The following is a 16,923-nucleotide window of genomic DNA, read 5'->3' as shown; positions in this document are numbered from 1 at the left end:
TTTTATTTCATTAATAAAAACGAAATCATAATTAAAACTCAATTAGATCTATATTTGAACATAAAAATTTTATAAATAATTTTATAAATGATCCAAGTCATCAATAAACCACCAAATCATTTCTGCCAACCCTAACAAAATTAATTTTGACATTTACTATTTACAAACTAACCTAACTTTTTTAAAATAAAAACGATGGAAATCGGAGAATTATTATCATTTAAGGTGAAGATTAAACAATATTTTAATCGTAGTTTTTTAAAATTCGTTATTTTTTAAGCCTTCAAAAGCGATAAAACGTCCCGTTGATGGTGAAGATGACGACGAGGATGAAGTCGAGAAGCAAAAACGAATGCGAAGAATCGCTAGAGCTAAAGCAAATCAAATGACCAGACCAACTTCGCCTACACCTTCCATACAAACTCTCGATCAAATAACAGAGGAGGAAAGACAAGAAATTCTTAAATTTGTTGAGACAGAACAAACGGAAGGTGAAGTTATCGATGAAGCTACTATAAAGAAGATTGTTTTGAACTTTGAGAAGCGGTGTCTTAAAAATCGTGAGATGAGGATTAAATTTCCGGATAGTCCTGAGAAATTTATGGAAAGTGAAGTTGAATTACACGAAATTTTACAAGAAATGAGAGTTTTAGCCACAGCTCCTGATTATTATCCATTATTGGTGAAATTAAATGTTATTCCAAGTTTACTCGAATTATTATCACATGATAACACTGATATTGCAGTAAGTTTATAATTTATTTAAAAAAATAATGGTATAAGTAATTCAAAAATCATCATGTTGCTTAAAAATCAACAATATTTTTCTAATTGACAATATTTTTCTAAATCACTCAAGTAAAAAGTTACAAATAAAAAAAATAGTGTAAAACTTACCAAAATATGTGACGTCACCATATGAATCGCTTACTGAAACAACTTAAGTTAAACACTTTTTATAACTTTTCAGGAAACGAAAAAAATATTTCATATGAAAACTGTTACTTTTTAGAACATTTTAATACTTAAAAAACTTCTTAAAAATTGACTTAAGTTGTTTTTTATATAAATAAGTACATTTATGAATTCAAAATTTTATTTTACATGAAAGAACAAAAGTTTTCATTAACATAAGACACAGTTACTTAGTTTTGGCCCCTTGACCTTGGTATTTTCAAGAATTTTTTTGTAAAATTGTTTATAACCATCTTCTACCCATTGAAGCAATGTTTTGATATTTTTAAAATGTGTTTCTAAGATTGGTAAGCTTTTTGTCTTGGCAATTGTATCTGGATATTCTTTGCTCTTTTGGGATGAGTCAGCTTAAAGGTGTTCCAAATGAATCCATTAATATTTCAGTGACTTTAACAACGCCATGATTTTTTGCTTCATGAACAAAGTGGTGAAATTTTGATACTGAAAATGGAGTTCTTTAATTTCCATAATGTTTTTCAGTTTCATCAGAAGCACATGTAGTCTTGTAGTATTTTGGCCACCAGTATTTATAATCTATGATATCTTTTGTTGCAATTTCCTTTACAGTAAAAGCGTTTTTGACACTAGAAGTTATAATAATTTCAGTGAATGTATACAAAATCTCTATGATAGGGTAAAAAAGAATGTCCTCACAAGGGGTAATACTGCTGCACTTTTTGAAACCTTCCACTTTCAGTTAAGGCCATGCATGCTCTTATTATGCAGAGATTCTTGTTTTGCCCTGGACAATGGCCTTTTGCAGCTACACCCTCATGGTAAATATAAAAAAAGGATTTGTTTGTCTTTAAGTCGTGAATGCAGAACACACTTAACTTAATTCTTGTACAGGGATCTGTGGCAGTTGTAGATTCTGGAAATAATCAAATGCAATAGCTGCAAGATCTTTTTCAAAGAAGCTTTTCAGCAATTTCGGCTCTTTTTGCATTATCTCCTAGAGATGGACTCTTGATTTTGAGGGCTAATTCCTCACGCTTTTTTGCAGGCTCTTTAGCATCTCTAAGCGGCTGTGTATAAACTTATGTATCAGTACATAAGTTCTTTCACCACCAAACAACGGGGAGTGGTCGAAACTGTATGTTTACATGCATAACTCAAAATGGCCAAAAAGTGACTTAGGTTGTTTCAGCAATAAGCAAGAACTAACACTGGACCTAGAACCAGAAACATTCGGGTTTAATCGTGAAAAAAAATTTCAGTTGTCAATGTCAACTTTAATTTTATTATATTCGTAATCTTCATAAAATAACCTTTAAAATGAGTCCAAACATGACGCATTTCTTTCAAAAAACCAAAAAGTTCGCACTTTCAACATTTAATTTTGACATATTTGTCAACTTCATAAAAAATCCTTTAAAATGAGTCCAAACTCGACATATTTAACTTTAATATTAATGGAAATACAATCACTTCCGGTTTGAAACGTCAACGTCAATTTTGACATATTTGTCATCTTCAATAAAAAAAACCTTTAAAATGAAAAATTAAAAACATTAAACCCTAAGTTAGCAACAATGAAGATAGCAATTTAATTTTTAAATATTAATACCAACCTTAATTTTTTATTTTTTTTTATTATATTTTTTTTTGTGACAAATTTTAAGACATTTTATAAAAATTAAGAATGTCAAAATGACATTGACATTTCAAACCGGGAGTTGCTTATATCTCGAGTAATATTGGAATTAAACGTATCATGTTTGGATTCATTTTAAAGGATTTTTCACGACAATTACAAATATGTCAAAATTGACGTTGACATTCTTAACCGGAAGTTGACCATAACTTCATTAATATTGAAGATAAATATATCGTGTTTGTACTCTTTTTAATGAAGATTACTGATGTGTCAAAATTGAGGTTGACATTTTAAACTTGAAGTTAGTTATCATATAATAGACAAATGGACAACTTCATGGTGTTCTTTCATGATGTATTCTTTATTAAAAAAACCTTTAAAATGAGTCCAAACAAGACGCACTTATCTCAAAAAACAAAAAAGTTGGAATAAAAAACATTAAACCCAAAGTTAGCAACAATGAAGATATTTAAATATTAATACCAACCTTAATTTTTAATTTTTTTTTTATTATATTTTTGTTTTTGTGACAAATATTAAGACATTTTATAAAAATTAAGAATATGTCAAAATGACATTGACATTTCAAACCGGAAGTTGACCGATAACTTCATTAATATTGAAGATAAATATGTCGTGTTTGTACTCATTTTAAAGGATTTTTAATGAAGATTACTAATATGTCAAAATTGAGGTTGACATTTAAACCTAAATCATATAATAAAAGTTTTATAACTGAAGTTAATCAGTGTTAGTCACTTTTTCGCACATTCTTGTTATTTTTAATCGTCAATCAAAATGACATTAATCAATTACAAATTGTCACTGTTAACAAACTATCTAGAAAATGCCTTATATTAAGAATAGGAAAAGAAGCAGCAAACGTAAAACGCCAAATTTGTGCTATTTACAATACGAATTGCGTCTAGTGCAATTTAGCTGAAATTCTTGGCGTTGCAAAAAGAGCAGTTGAGATGGGTAAAAAATCAAGAAGAAGAAAAACCAAGAGAAGGAAAACATAAAATAAAAATTACAGATTATCTTTATCTCGCGAAGTCAAGTCATTGCACTTTCATTGTTGCCAGTAGCCAAATGTTCATCTTATCAGATGTACCAGTAGCTTGGGATTGATTTATCATGAATTAAGAAGGGGTCATTTAAAAAAGAAGAGGCTAAAGAGTTTGTTAGCCAATGCTTAAGGAGAACTCAACATAGCTAATATTCAATGGTCATTGATAATGCTCCTTATCATTGTAGTGTTGAAGAACAAGAATTTTTTCATCAGAAACTTGTAAGGCTTATAAAAGACTTATAGTATTTTGGATGACCAAATGACTTGTCTCAAACAGAGTACAGAATTCGAAAATTAGAAAATATAATTAGGAACAATATTCCAATAATTAATGTAACTAACTGTAACAGGTTTATAGCCAGAATTCAAAAGCACATCACCTCTATTTTAAACATGGAGGATGTCATCTTTTGAGCTTACAATATTGTTTATTACCAAGTATAAAATTATGCGTTTAAAACGTTAATCAAGAATCAAAGATTGTTTTATTAAACTATTGAATGCCAATTTGATGTTGATTAATGTCATTTTGAGTTTGATTAATGCCAATTTGATTATGATAGTTGCCAAATTGGTTTTGTTTAATGCCAATTTGAATTGAAAAGGTATAGTTTTAGGTCTAATGTTAGTTCTAGTGACAGTGGAAAAACAAGGGTGTTTCATCCATAAATATACGTTGTAATCTCACTCAATTTACTGAAAATAACCTTACTTTCATGATGATTCTTGATTTTTTCAAAAAAATTTTAATAATTGTTTTAAATTAGGTTGCAACAATAGAATTAATTCAAGAAATGAGTGACGTTGATATTTTACACGAATCAGAAGAAGGAGCTGAAGCTCTTATTGAATCATTATTAGAGCACCAAGTTATCGCTTTATTAGTACAAAATTTAGATCGTTTGGATGAAAACGTAAAAGAAGAAGCTGATGGTGTTCATAACACACTCGCGATTGTTGAGAATTTAACCGAATTACGTACCGAAATTTGCAACGAAGCTTCCAAACAAGGTTTATTACAATGGTTATTAAAACGTTTAAAACTAAAAGTACCTTTCGATCCAAACAAATTATACGCTAGCGAGTTATTATCAATTTTGCTTCAAGATAACAATTCAAATCGATTGGCTTTAAGCGAACTCGATGGAATTGACACTTTATTACAACAATTAGCGTTTTATAAACGTCACGATCCCTCGAATGCGGAAGAATTTGAGTTAATGGAAAATTTATTTAATTGTTTGTGTAGCTCATTAATGGCGGTTACGAATCGTGATAAATTTTTGAAAGGGGAAGGTTTACAATTGATGAATTTGATGTTAAGAGAAAAGAAAACGTCAAGGAATGGGTCACTAAGGGTGTTAGATTATGCAATGTCTGGACCTCACGGACGTGATAATTGCAATAAATTCGTTGATATTTTAGGATTAAGAACAATTTTTCCTCTTTTCATGAAAACCCCAAAGAAAAATCGTAAAAAAGTATTATCTGCTGAAAAACACGAGGAACATGTCACCTCGATTATTGCGTCAATGTTAAGAAATTGCCGAGGTTCTCAAAGACAAAGATTAATTAGTAAATTCACCGAAAATGATCACGAAAAAGTCGATAGATTGATGGAATTACATTTTAAATACTTAGAAAAAGTCGAAGCACTTGATAATGCAATTGATGAAGATCAAGATAATGAGGATGATTTTTATATGAAGAGACTTGAAGGTGGGTTGTTCACGTTGCAATTGGTTGATTATATTATTGTTGAAGTTTGCGCCGCGGGTCCTGCTTCTATTAAACAGCGAGTTTGTCAAGTTTTAAATTTACGAGGGGCATCTTTAAAAACAATTCGTCATGTTATGAGGGAGTATGCTGGAAATTTGGGCGAAGAAGGAAGTAAAGAGTGGAGAGATCAAGAGCAACAACACATTTTACACCTCGTCGATAAATTTTAAAATTAATATGGAGTTTTCTTGTAATGATGTAATGTACAAAGAATAAGAATGATTAATAAATGTCATAAGTAATTAAATAAAAATTGTTTATTAAAAGTGGTCTAAAATGTACATGGAACATTTAACACGTCAGAGAAGAAAAACATATATGTATAGTGACATAATATAACCAAACCATGTCATTCATTAGCTTTGTTCGTTGGGACTGCACTACTTGCACTTACTTGCACTATGTAGTTTAGTGCAGGTGTTGTGTGTTCGTTGGGGATAGTGCAGTTTAGTGCAGTTGCATTCATACTGTTCGTTGGGCCAGGTGCAGTGCAATTTAGTGCAGCCGGTGCAAGTTAGTGCAGATTTTGTTGCACCTGCTTTCGATTAAGTTCAATAAGTGCAGTGTAACTAAAATGGCGGAATATTTGAAAGCGCGTTTTGTAATAATTAATATTGATATAAATATTAAGAAATAAAACCTTATAACAATTAATATTTGTTGTATTAGAGAACACAGTATATTCAATACCAGTAGAGGCTTCATTAAATACACTTATAGTACATTTAAAAATATGAATTATGTGTTTTTTCTTATTTAGGGGTGCATGGGATTAACTACCCTCACCATCCCAAATTTTGGGATTTTTTTTTTCAAGTACTGCTTATCGATTTTGGTGCAATTTAGCATGTGATTTCTTTATACGTTAAGTAGTACTTTTGAAAAAACTAATAAGGGTTAGTAGTTTGGTATAGAAAATATATTTCGCTAATAATTGAAAAAAATAAAAAATAATAATAATAATTAATGAATACTAAAAAAAACGCTACTAAAAAACATTCTGCGATAATTTCATTTTCCACAAGTATTTCGCTGACAATCTCCTGTTCGTCCATTTCAAATATTATACACTTTTTTTATAAAAATCTGTTCGTTGCGACCACGGTTTATACACTTTTCTGACCTGCACTAAGTTGACATGACATTGCACTGACTTACACTTCATTGCACTATGACGTCATACGAGTGCCATGTCGTGCAGAGTAGTGCAGTCCCAACGAACAAAGCTATTATTTATCTTTGAAATTTTACATAATCGGAGGTGAGGTTACCAATAATAATTATAGAAATTTAATTTTGTATTAATAAAATGTTGTAAATATGATACAATTCATTATGTATTCTTGACCGTTTACGTTCTTTATTGTATTTAATCCATGTAAAGTCGATACGAAGTAATTTAATAGAATTTTGACAGTGACATAACCTCAAATTACATTTTTCATTAATTTCTTATTGTAATTCATGTTTGTCCGGTTGAAACTATTGAAAACGATAATCTTAGCATGTCAAGAACGAAAATCATCCATCATATGGGAGTTTTGATGAAGAATTGGACGAAAATCCGTAGATTAAATATTTGAATATTTTTTTAAGCTGAACGTTGAAATCTAAAAGAAAATGTTCCGAAATCAGCACAAACAAAGTTAAAGCAACAAAACTACAACATTTCATACATAAATATTATTAAAATAGAAATTTTAATAATTTTTGATAAAATTTAATTGGTGACATTTGACATTTCAAAGTTGGCAATATCGGAGAAATTTAAATTACGAATTTCAAGTTGAAGAATTTAACCAATCAGAAGACGTTATTTGAAACGTTTTAGCAATAAACAAACGAAACTGGTAGATTTTAGTCATGCACCAGTCACTCGTATTAATGAAGTTGGGAACATACGTTTAATTCTGGATACTGTCACTTATGGCGTTGCTTTCGATTACAGAACCCATTTTGGCAATTTTTTGAGTTGTCAGTTTGACTGGTTTGACATACTAATATTTTTGATTGCGTTGTATTGTGTACAGTGGAAGAGTTGCTAGCGATTTGAAGAAAAAGCGATTTGTTGTTGTTGCTTTATAATAAGTACACGTATCCAATGCGGAAGCAGCATTGGATAAATGCAATAAAATTAAAAGGAAACGATGTGGTAAAAATAATAATAAAAAAATTAAAGAATAAAGTCTTTGTTATTCATTTAAAGACTTTTTAATAGACCCTGTACCAAATAATAATTTAATACCTAGTCATGTTTTTTTGATGTTTTTTTGTAAAACATTGTAAACGACAAAATTTAATGTGTTTAAAGTTTTGCACAGTTTGTAAAGTTTTGTCGCCAAGCAATGCTTTCGTAAAAAATCATCGATAAACCTTACAAATAACAAATTTAATTTATATTTCCCGCCTGCCAATGATTTCAGCGCTGTAGGTGACAGTATCCAATACTAATTACGCATTTCAATCAAACGTTTATAGTTGCCCATCTATATAACAAATATATTATATCTTATCTATGATTTTAGTGTGGTTTCGAACGTGATGAGGAGCGCACGCTAATTTTGTCCGGGATCATTTAAAAAACAAAAACAAACGTTAGGTTACTTGTCAATCACCATTGTGACATAACCTCAAAAATATTAATAAGTTAAATAAGAAGATTATTTGAATTAAAATTATTCACCTTTAATAATAAACAAGAAAATTAACTGGTTCCTGATCCAATTAATCCAGTATACCATTCCGAAGAATTATTCCAATTTAATCAAGAATCATTGTTACCGATTCCTTTTGAAGAGTCAAAATTTCCTCATCCGAGAACTTCAGTATCCTACAAGATAAGCTAAGTTATAATTTTCAATTTCATTTTTATTCGTTTTTTATTTTAATTTTTATTTCAAACTTCACTTACCTTAAAAACGATTAATTTGAGTTATTTTGTTTGGTTATGTTATCACGGACTCTAAGTCATTTGAAAATTTGACAACGTTGTAGAACGGTTTTTTATTTTTATTGATTAATTTTTTATTGTCCTTTTAAGACATTCAAATAATATAACGATTTTAGGGGATTTTAATATTGATTATGGTGAATATTTTGCGTTTGCAGGTTTCCGAGACCTGGGATGGTTCCCTTTTTTAAAACTTATCATGATTTCAAAAATTTAAATTATTATCAATTTAGAAGCGAGCTAAGGAGTATACCTTGGCGTAACATTTATCATTTCAGTGGTATTAACGATGAGCTTTTTACTGGCTGCTTAAAAATTTTATTTTATAAACATATACCTCTGGTAACCAGAAGGATTTCGAAACAGCCGGCCCCGTGGTTGAATCCTCACATAAGATTCTTGATGGAACAGCGCGATCAGTCTTTCCAGACCTTCCTGAGACACACAGCATAGAAATTAAGCGCGAGTACTGCTCCTTGCGAAACCTAGTGACTCGGGAGTGTCGTTCAGCGAGGAAAGCATATACAGAGTGTATGTGAATGACTGCAACAAACTTTAAGGGGTGATTCTTTAGTGATTTTTAAGGGTACTTTGATATATGAACCATGAGCGATTTCGGCTCCCCTAAGAAGCTACACCCCTCCAGAAATGGCGGAAAATTTTGGATTAATTTTTTTTTCTCAAAAACCCTAAACGCTAGGAAAATGAAATATGGGGAATATGTTTAACTCATAATAGGGCACGTTTTGGTCCTATTTGTACTTTCAACCTATCCTTCTAAAGTATTTTGACGGGAAAATGAAGTGACAAGTAAACTCACGTTGCCATAGTAACTAAGTAGCATTTATCGTTTTCCTCGCCGACTATAATTAAAAATTTTAATATTAATCTTTAAAATTTTAGGATTGAAAAATAACGCTTATTTACTGCAGATACATCATTGGAAAGCTATAAATATGCTCTTTTCAGTAACATCATAATCAACTACAGTTTGTACACTGTTGGAAATAATTCACGAGCACACCCTATATAATCTGAACGCGTGAAGATAAATCCATAATATTTGCGGAGCACAAAGGTTTACTGTAGACGAGTTTATTCAGGGAGTTTCGAGTTGTTCCGTCGCGGCATTGTTGACTGAGCCGTCCTTCCAAGTGGAACATTCCGTCGCTATAGAGACCGAAGTGGATGGAAAATACCGGTCGTTTTTAGCGTGGTGTGAGGGATCGCGTTACTTAAGCGAGTTTGAGCGAGGAGTGTTTGTGGGTATGCACATTGAGGGTGTATCGTTCTGTGAAATTGCGCGTCGTCTCGAGCGGTCGTTATCGGCAGCGCGACGGGCATGGCGAGAATGATCTGAGGTAGGACATAGGTACCTTCAGCCGCGGCCGGGACGGCCCTGCGCGTCCCCATCACACGAGGATCGCGCTCTTGTGCTCAGCGCTTTAGCGTCGTGTGTGTCCTCCTCAAGGCAACTTGGAGCTGTTTGGCCACTGGCAGGGGAAGGCGCACTCACTACGCGAACTGTACGGCGGCGTTTGGTAGACAATGGACTGGCGCGCGCGTCGTGCGATACAGCGGATTCCAGTAACCCCCAAGCACCGCAGCATACGTCACGAGTGGGTCGACGCTAGGCATTAGTAGGTTATTGAGTAGAGGGACATTTTGTTTTCCGACGAATCAAGATTCGAATTGAGCACCGGTGATGCGCGAATTTTAGTTCGTCGGAGCCGTGATGATCGTCTACTCGAGCAGTGTGTGCAAGAACGCCCTATCCACCGACAACCGAGCATTATGGTATGGGGTGCGATTACATATGGTGGACGTACACGTCTGCTGCGTGTATAGTAGACCATGACGGGTCAACGATACGTAGATGAGGTAGGGTCTGCTATACATGCACGACAACGTACGACAGCACATCGGGCGTGTTGTACAGACCTTTGTGGAAGAGCACTGTATACGAATGCTTCCATGGCTAGCTCGGTTTCCGCATCTGAATCCGATCGAACATGTTTGGGACATGACTGGTCGGAGACTTCTGCGTTATCCGGCTTCCTCGGCTAACGTTGAGGAGCTATGGAGGCGAGTTGAGGTGGCATGGTTGGCCATCCCTCTCGCTACAATATAGCGACTTATAGACTCCATGCCACGTCGTGTAACGATGGTACGCGAAGCTCACGGGGGATACTCTCGCTATTGATGTTTCTCCTCCCAGCAGAGTTCTCCGTTCTCCATGTGAGAGTAAGTTATACTACTTTAGTACTACTTCCATACCAAATTTTATTGCGCTAGACACACGCGTTCAGATTATACAGGATGTGCTCGTGAATTATTTCCAACAGTGTATTTAACACGTTAGCTGCCAAAGTGAATTTAATAGTTTTGCCAATAACGCCGTGTCCACCCATTTGGGTGGACATGGCAGCGAACGTGTGAAAAATACAACTTTATGTTATACCTCAAAAATTATCAGCAATGTTTAAAATTTTTCAACGGCAGTATATTCTTTCTTTCTAATTTTCTTTCTCTAATTTGAAAAATAAACGAAATATGAGCAATTTTTGAAATCGTTAAAATTTGACTTTTTGTCTATAACTTAAAAACAAAAGCAGATAGACATTTGGTCTTTGTGGGATTAGATTAGTCTCGGAAAAAGAAACCGAAACATAGCACCTACTTTTTTCGTATCTCTTTATAGTTTCTGAGATAGCCTATAATAACACCCAAATTTGCCCACCCTGTACATATTCAAGTAATAAAGTCCTTTATTATTATTATCCTTGGTATAAATATAAAGTCACCAATTATTCATATAATGGACTTTTGGATGTAAGAGACACCCCTTTACCTGTATTAATCCATTACACATCAAGGTTTTACTATACTAATATTTTTATATAAATAAATTTTATTTTTCACAACATTTTAATTAACTTAAATAACAATACATCTTAAATTATAGGGTAATTTCAACATTTTTTACAACATTGGTCCAATCAATTTTGGATGGAGTAAGATAAAAAGCGGGGGCAACTTCACATCCGCATGGACAAGCACATCCCATCACCCAGCTGAACGATCCAACTTTATTGTTACATTTTGGACAATGTAATTTTCCTTGCACGGATTGCGTAATTCCGTTCATCCAACTTAACGGCTCCAGAAAATACGTTTTTCGACAAATTTGTTCATCGCTAATCTTTTCTTTATGCGTAATTAAATTAGATTCGCCAGCTAAAACTCTCCTACATCGTTTACATCTATAAACGTTTGGTTCCGGTTGGATTTGAGTGACACCCGGATCCCTTTTTATTAAATCGTGGTAATCTTGGGGGAGAATTTTAGCTTTCTTTACTTTATCCGCGGCACAAGTTAATCGATAATTCTTATAACGTAAATGATTCGGATTTACTTTATACAACATCTCTTCAAATAATATTAATTGAGTTACAAATCCACGGTTGGGGCAAACTATACTTCTTCGTTTTTTAACTTTTTTTAAAGCTTCTGTATAATTCAAATTATATTTTTTCATAATGTAAGCTATTATTATGGTCGCGCTGCGAGAAACTCCAAAATAACAATGAACCAAAACATTTCCTCTTGAAATACCGTTATTGATAAACTCAATCGAATTGGTGAAATGCGATAAAAGATCTTCTTTTGGTTGATCAGATAATTGGATAAACTTACTCGTTATATTCCTAATATCTAATACGTTTCTTGGGAGCGGTACGGTGTCTATCGTTAAAATGTGAGTTATTTCGTACTTATTTAATGTTGGAATATCCGTTGCTGCGGAAAGACTACCCAAATAAAGATTTTTCTCGATTAAATCTATGCTAACTGGACCACCGTTGAAATATGTGTGCAAAACATCTCCTTTAGGTACACTTTTTTCCATGATGGATGGTTATTTACTGGTTATTGAACAGATTTGGAAGGTTTTTATACGTTTTGCTGAGATTGTTGTGTATTAATCATAATCGAGATATTAATCATCATATTTTTTTAGAAATTGTTTTACTTAAAAAGGAGTTTTGTTGATTAAAAGCGAGATAAAAATGTTTTTACACGTTTGACACTTAACAAGTTAGGTTATGTTTGTGGAGTTGAATAATTTGTTGATAGATGGCACTAATTAAGACGGATATTTCAATTTTGATGATATTAATTTTATTTAAATAAAAAGAAGTTACAACAGCGTTCAAGTTTCACATGACGATATCCGTAACAAAGTCTAAAGCACTATCCATAGCGAAAGAGCTGAGAAGATGCAACTTGGCGATATATACAGGTGTCCGAAAATTGCGTCTATATACAGACTGATTTATAACAAATTATAACTAGAGCTCGGATTTTTATGCAGTCAAATTATAGGAGAAATGCAAGCTTCTTATAGATGTTATCAATCTATTTCTATCACATTTTTGTATATGTTTTGCAATTTTTACATTTTGTTCTATTTGGGACTTCCTCTCACACGTTATGTTAAAAAAGAGTAATTAAAAAAGTTAGCCATAGATACTCTAACAGATAAAAAATCTAAATCTGAGACTATTATCTGAGACTTTCTTGGGATATTTAAAAACATATCCCAAGAAAGTGGGACAACAGTTTTCCATTTTTTTTTTAACTCCTAGTGTAATAGTCTATGAGAAATACAATTCCGTTGTCATCAAACCATTGGCAACTCCGCTGAAAACTCTAATTTTTAACTTAAAACGTTACGACGTAATTTTTAAAAAAATACTTACAACTTTGACACAAGTTTTACAAAATAATTCCTCATTATTTAAATTTAGTTTAGGCAATGTTGTTACAGATTGGTAGATTACTCACACTGAACACAGCCACAGTAACTATGGTTGGGGATTTCCTTAAACTTAAACTCAACAGTAAGTTTTATTAAAAACTTAATAGGTTCTAAATAATAAAATAATAATAAATAAACCTTTCTTAGGTTCTCTCTCTTTCCCGCTGGACTAACCGAAGAAAAGTGTTTTCTGAAGGCATCTGTCGATTTGGAAATAGTTTCAAATACAGATCTCTTGCATGTGCAGCGTTTTCTCCAGCAACTCCATAAATAATAACCACATCTACATATTCCTCGTTACTGTAAAGTGCCATTGTACTTTTTGATTTGTAATAGTTCTAATTTTGACGTTAAATGACATGTATATTAACTGTTAAATGACATGTCCGCTGCTAAGTAATCAAGTCAACTGGATTGGCAGCAATAAAAACAAGGTATCAGCGGTTCTCAACAAAAAAACACCAGTTTTTGGGCGTTTTAACAAATTTTTAAATAGCCAAACAGAAAAAACTGTACAACGGACTTATACAAGACTCATTTCTTGCGCCTGTCTTAACCTATACACATCGGATCTATCAACCACAAGAGCAAAAATATTTAACTATGCTGATGAGCACTCACTGCATATCATAAAAGACCACTGAAGACATTTTCTGTAATAACCTGAGAGCTAAGTGGGGACTAACACAACCTAAAAAAGAAAATGGTATCCAATAGACTCCAGGTCAGTTTCCAGGTCACACTTAGTCGTCACCTTGGGCATATACAAGACCTGCCTAAGAACTGTTATGAATTACTTACGCTGTGCTAACAAGAGCTGAAAATTTAACTAAAATTAGAACTAAAACTAGAACTAACACTAGAACTAACACTAGAAACTTTCGGGTGGTGCGTGTTTTAAGAAAAAGTTTGACGTTTCGGAAGCCATGTTGCAACTGATGACCTGGTGATCACAATTCGAGGTATATATAATATAATCATAACCCAACTAATGCAGAAAACCCTACTACTTACTAGCACATGGTGCAGAAGCAGTGGACTCAGCATTAATTCAAACAAAGTCGGAGAAGCAAGCTGCAATTACGCGCACCCTCCATTGAAGGCAGAACTATTAACCCCAAAACCGAAGTTTTAAACTGGAACTCCCACTTAAGTTAGTCAAGGTGAGGAAAAGGGCCATCATGGCTAACCAGATCTGACCAGGCTCCTTGGAACGAACTGTGGTCTTAAATCACGAATGGCTCACTGGGCCTATGTAGCAATAATCAGACCCATGGTCGACTGGTGGCCAAAAACTAAACACAAGACGGCATAACAACAGCTGGCTCAAATCCAGCGGTTAGCATGTCTTAATATAACCGGTGCAATGAGATTTTGTCCAACGGGTGCTCTTGAAGCCCTACTTTGTCTCACACCACTTTATTTATACATACAAAAGGAGGCAGCTTTAAGAGTCTTATCTTTGAAATTATGCTCTTCATTTAGGTTGATGCAGGGTAACCTCAGAGGACACCTCGAAATCCTCATAGACCCATGGCTAAACCACTTGATTGAAATTAAAACGACAGAATATAATTTAGACCAGCCGTATAAGGTCATATTTAGATACAGGGATGATTGGGCGAAGGGTGAGCCTCAACTTAAAAGAGGAGTCCTTGCTTCTGGAGAAGATATCGGCATTAGTATACCAAATAAGCGCATTAAATTGCCCATTAGCTTGGACATAACCATTTTTCAAGCAGTAGTTTTTGCTATAAACTTTTGCACGTACCAAACTTGTACTAAAGTTCGCCTCACACCTGACGACATAAAGGAACAAGAATTTAGAGCAATAGTATGGTCCCTAAACTTTTGGAGGGCTTAAGTTACAATAAATCTTACAGGTTGTGATGACGAGAGGGGTTGCTCCCCTCAGCCCGGCTAATTAATGATAATAATAATAATCCCAGTCACGTCTCTAGATTATAGAGTACAAGGCAAAGGCCTTAAAAAGAGGAAGAAGAAGAAAAATAAGTTTTTGGTTATGGAAAATTATTTGTTGCACCTCTTTTTATATTTATTTATTTTTTTTACGTTCTTCTGTTACATCCTCATTAACTTGAAACCGGGTGGTTTTGTGTTCCAATCATCATCATCATCGTCATCATCGTGTAGGAAATGTGCCGGACAATTATTATTGTCGGTGCCACGCACGAAAAACGAACGGAATGCCGGTGCCTAGAGAACACTTGCGCCCGTAGAACGCCGACGAATCCACCAATTTACTTCAATTAAGAGGACCCCATTACCATCAATTGATCTTAACTCGCTCAATTGGTAAATGTGTGGGGGTCATATGAGGCATAACATCTCGTCGAGTTTTACATTCACAAATAATACTTCTATCTATTTTTGAATTATAAAAATAACAAAAAAAGTAAAAGAAACGATTTGCCTTTTAAATTTTTTTTATCTTATTAGTTCATTTTAATATCTTATTTGGAGATGAAATGAAAAGAACCTGCATCAATTTACGAGACCAGCATATGTCAAAAAATGAAAAGGTATCGTCATCTTTCCCTCCCTCTCTGTATCAACCCCAAAAGACCCTTTTTATTGTACCGCTTAGTGGGTAGATATTCGTAAAAGTTATAAGGGTTGTACACGTGACCCGGACCTATATCTTTCTGTTTCTCTTGAAAACGCGCGTGTGAGTCTATAAACGCGGGTTCCAAAATTCCGAGATGCGGGATTCCCACACGTGACGATTTTAATGAGGTCTTGGGAACCAAAATCAAAACCAACAACTCTACAAGATCAAAAATGTTTCATTAAAATATCTTTTTTACAAAAATGTTGTAATTAATTTGGTTTTATTGATAATCTAGTCCAAATTCTAGTTAGTAGAATCAAAAAATGGTTGATTTAAGATCTTAGGTAACTTAAGATTGTTATAATTCCTTGAAATGATTCGAATACTTTTTCACACACAAGATGACGCACGCACAGATTGAAGAGTTCAAAAGTCACACTTTTTCAACTATTAATAAAAACATTCCAGTCGGGGCTCGTAAAACTTGAATCTTCTCGCTTCTGATCCGACGGCAAACTTGTCTTCTATTTCTAACACTTTTAACAATCACTCAAATAATTAAAACAATACTTAAAAAGCACATACTTAAAATAAACTTTGATTATTAGAAAAAACCGATTACACTCAATAATACTATGAGGTACAAATTTGTTTAAAAATTGTAACAAAAAAAAACTTGTAATAAAAGTTGAAAAATGATGTTGTGAAACTGAACCAACCCCAACGACGTGCGTCTTCGTATTCGACTGGTCGGGAATTGTGGTGTGTAAAATGTTTTAATAGCAACAATTGGACAATATTGAGCTGGATTGCATTAAAGAATCTGTGGCTGTTAAACTAATATACTAATAGCTGCACTAATAGCTATTGTCGCTAATAGGCAAAAATTGGGTAAATTGATAAATTCTGTAACGAGCCGCGTTCGTTGGTTGGTCCGACGGTTTATTATAGCCCGCGAGAGATGGACCCCATTTATGGAGAACTGGGGGTTTTATCGTGGGGTGTTTCCTAAAGGAAAACGGCAATTCAAACCATTTAAACGACCACAAATGAAAAATAATTAAGACAAAACTTTATTGATTAATAGTGCTTACAAAAAGTTTTAAGAAAATAAATTTGTTTCCGAATTTATGGACGAAATCTATTTGTGATTTTGATT

At 33.5% G+C, this 16,923-nt stretch overlaps 2 protein-coding genes across 2 annotated transcripts; one reads left to right on the top strand and one right to left on the bottom strand.

Annotated features, from left to right (window-relative positions):
- The first annotated feature begins 114 nt into the window (after window positions 1–114).
- LOC111417819 (beta-catenin-like protein 1) lies at window positions 115–7,622 on the top strand. The gene is made up of 3 exons (XM_023050202.2): window positions 115–225; window positions 281–745; window positions 4,412–7,622. Exons 1-3 carry the CDS (start codon window positions 196–198, stop codon window positions 5,591–5,593), a joined length of 1,677 nt encoding a protein of 558 aa, XP_022905970.1. The 5' UTR covers window positions 115–195; the 3' UTR covers window positions 5,594–7,622.
- A 437-nt stretch (window positions 7,623–8,059) lies between these two features.
- LOC111419978 (MAPK Phosphatase 4) lies at window positions 8,060–16,514 on the bottom strand. Its single transcript, XM_071196893.1, has 2 exons — window positions 8,335–16,514; window positions 8,060–8,253 (listed from the first exon to the last, which is right to left on the bottom strand). Exon 1 carries the CDS (start codon window positions 12,278–12,280, stop codon window positions 11,333–11,335), a length of 948 nt encoding a protein of 315 aa, XP_071052994.1. The 5' UTR covers window positions 12,281–16,514; the 3' UTR covers window positions 8,060–8,253; window positions 8,335–11,332.
- Between the last annotated feature and the right edge of the window lie 409 nt (window positions 16,515–16,923).

This window comes from Onthophagus taurus, chromosome 6 (assembly GCF_036711975.1).
Source record: "Onthophagus taurus isolate NC chromosome 6, IU_Otau_3.0, whole genome shotgun sequence".
Lineage (NCBI taxonomy): Eukaryota > Metazoa > Arthropoda > Insecta > Coleoptera > Scarabaeidae > Onthophagus > Onthophagus taurus.
This window is presented reverse-complemented; position numbering and strand designations above follow the sequence as displayed.

Excerpts from the sequence above, each read along its gene's own strand:
- LOC111417819 (XM_023050202.2), top strand. The coding sequence starts at position 196 with ATGGAAATCGGAGAATTATTATCATTTAAG. Across the intron at positions 226-280 it reads GAGAATTATTATCATTTAAG|CCTTCAAAAGCGATAAAACG; the intron begins GTGAAGATTAAA and ends TTATTTTTTAAG. Across the intron at positions 746-4,411 it reads ATGATAACACTGATATTGCA|GTTGCAACAATAGAATTAAT; the intron begins GTAAGTTTATAA and ends GTTTTAAATTAG.
- LOC111419978 (XM_071196893.1), bottom strand. The coding sequence starts at position 12,280 with ATGGAAAAAAGTGTACCTAAAGGAGATGTTTTGCACACATATTTCAAC.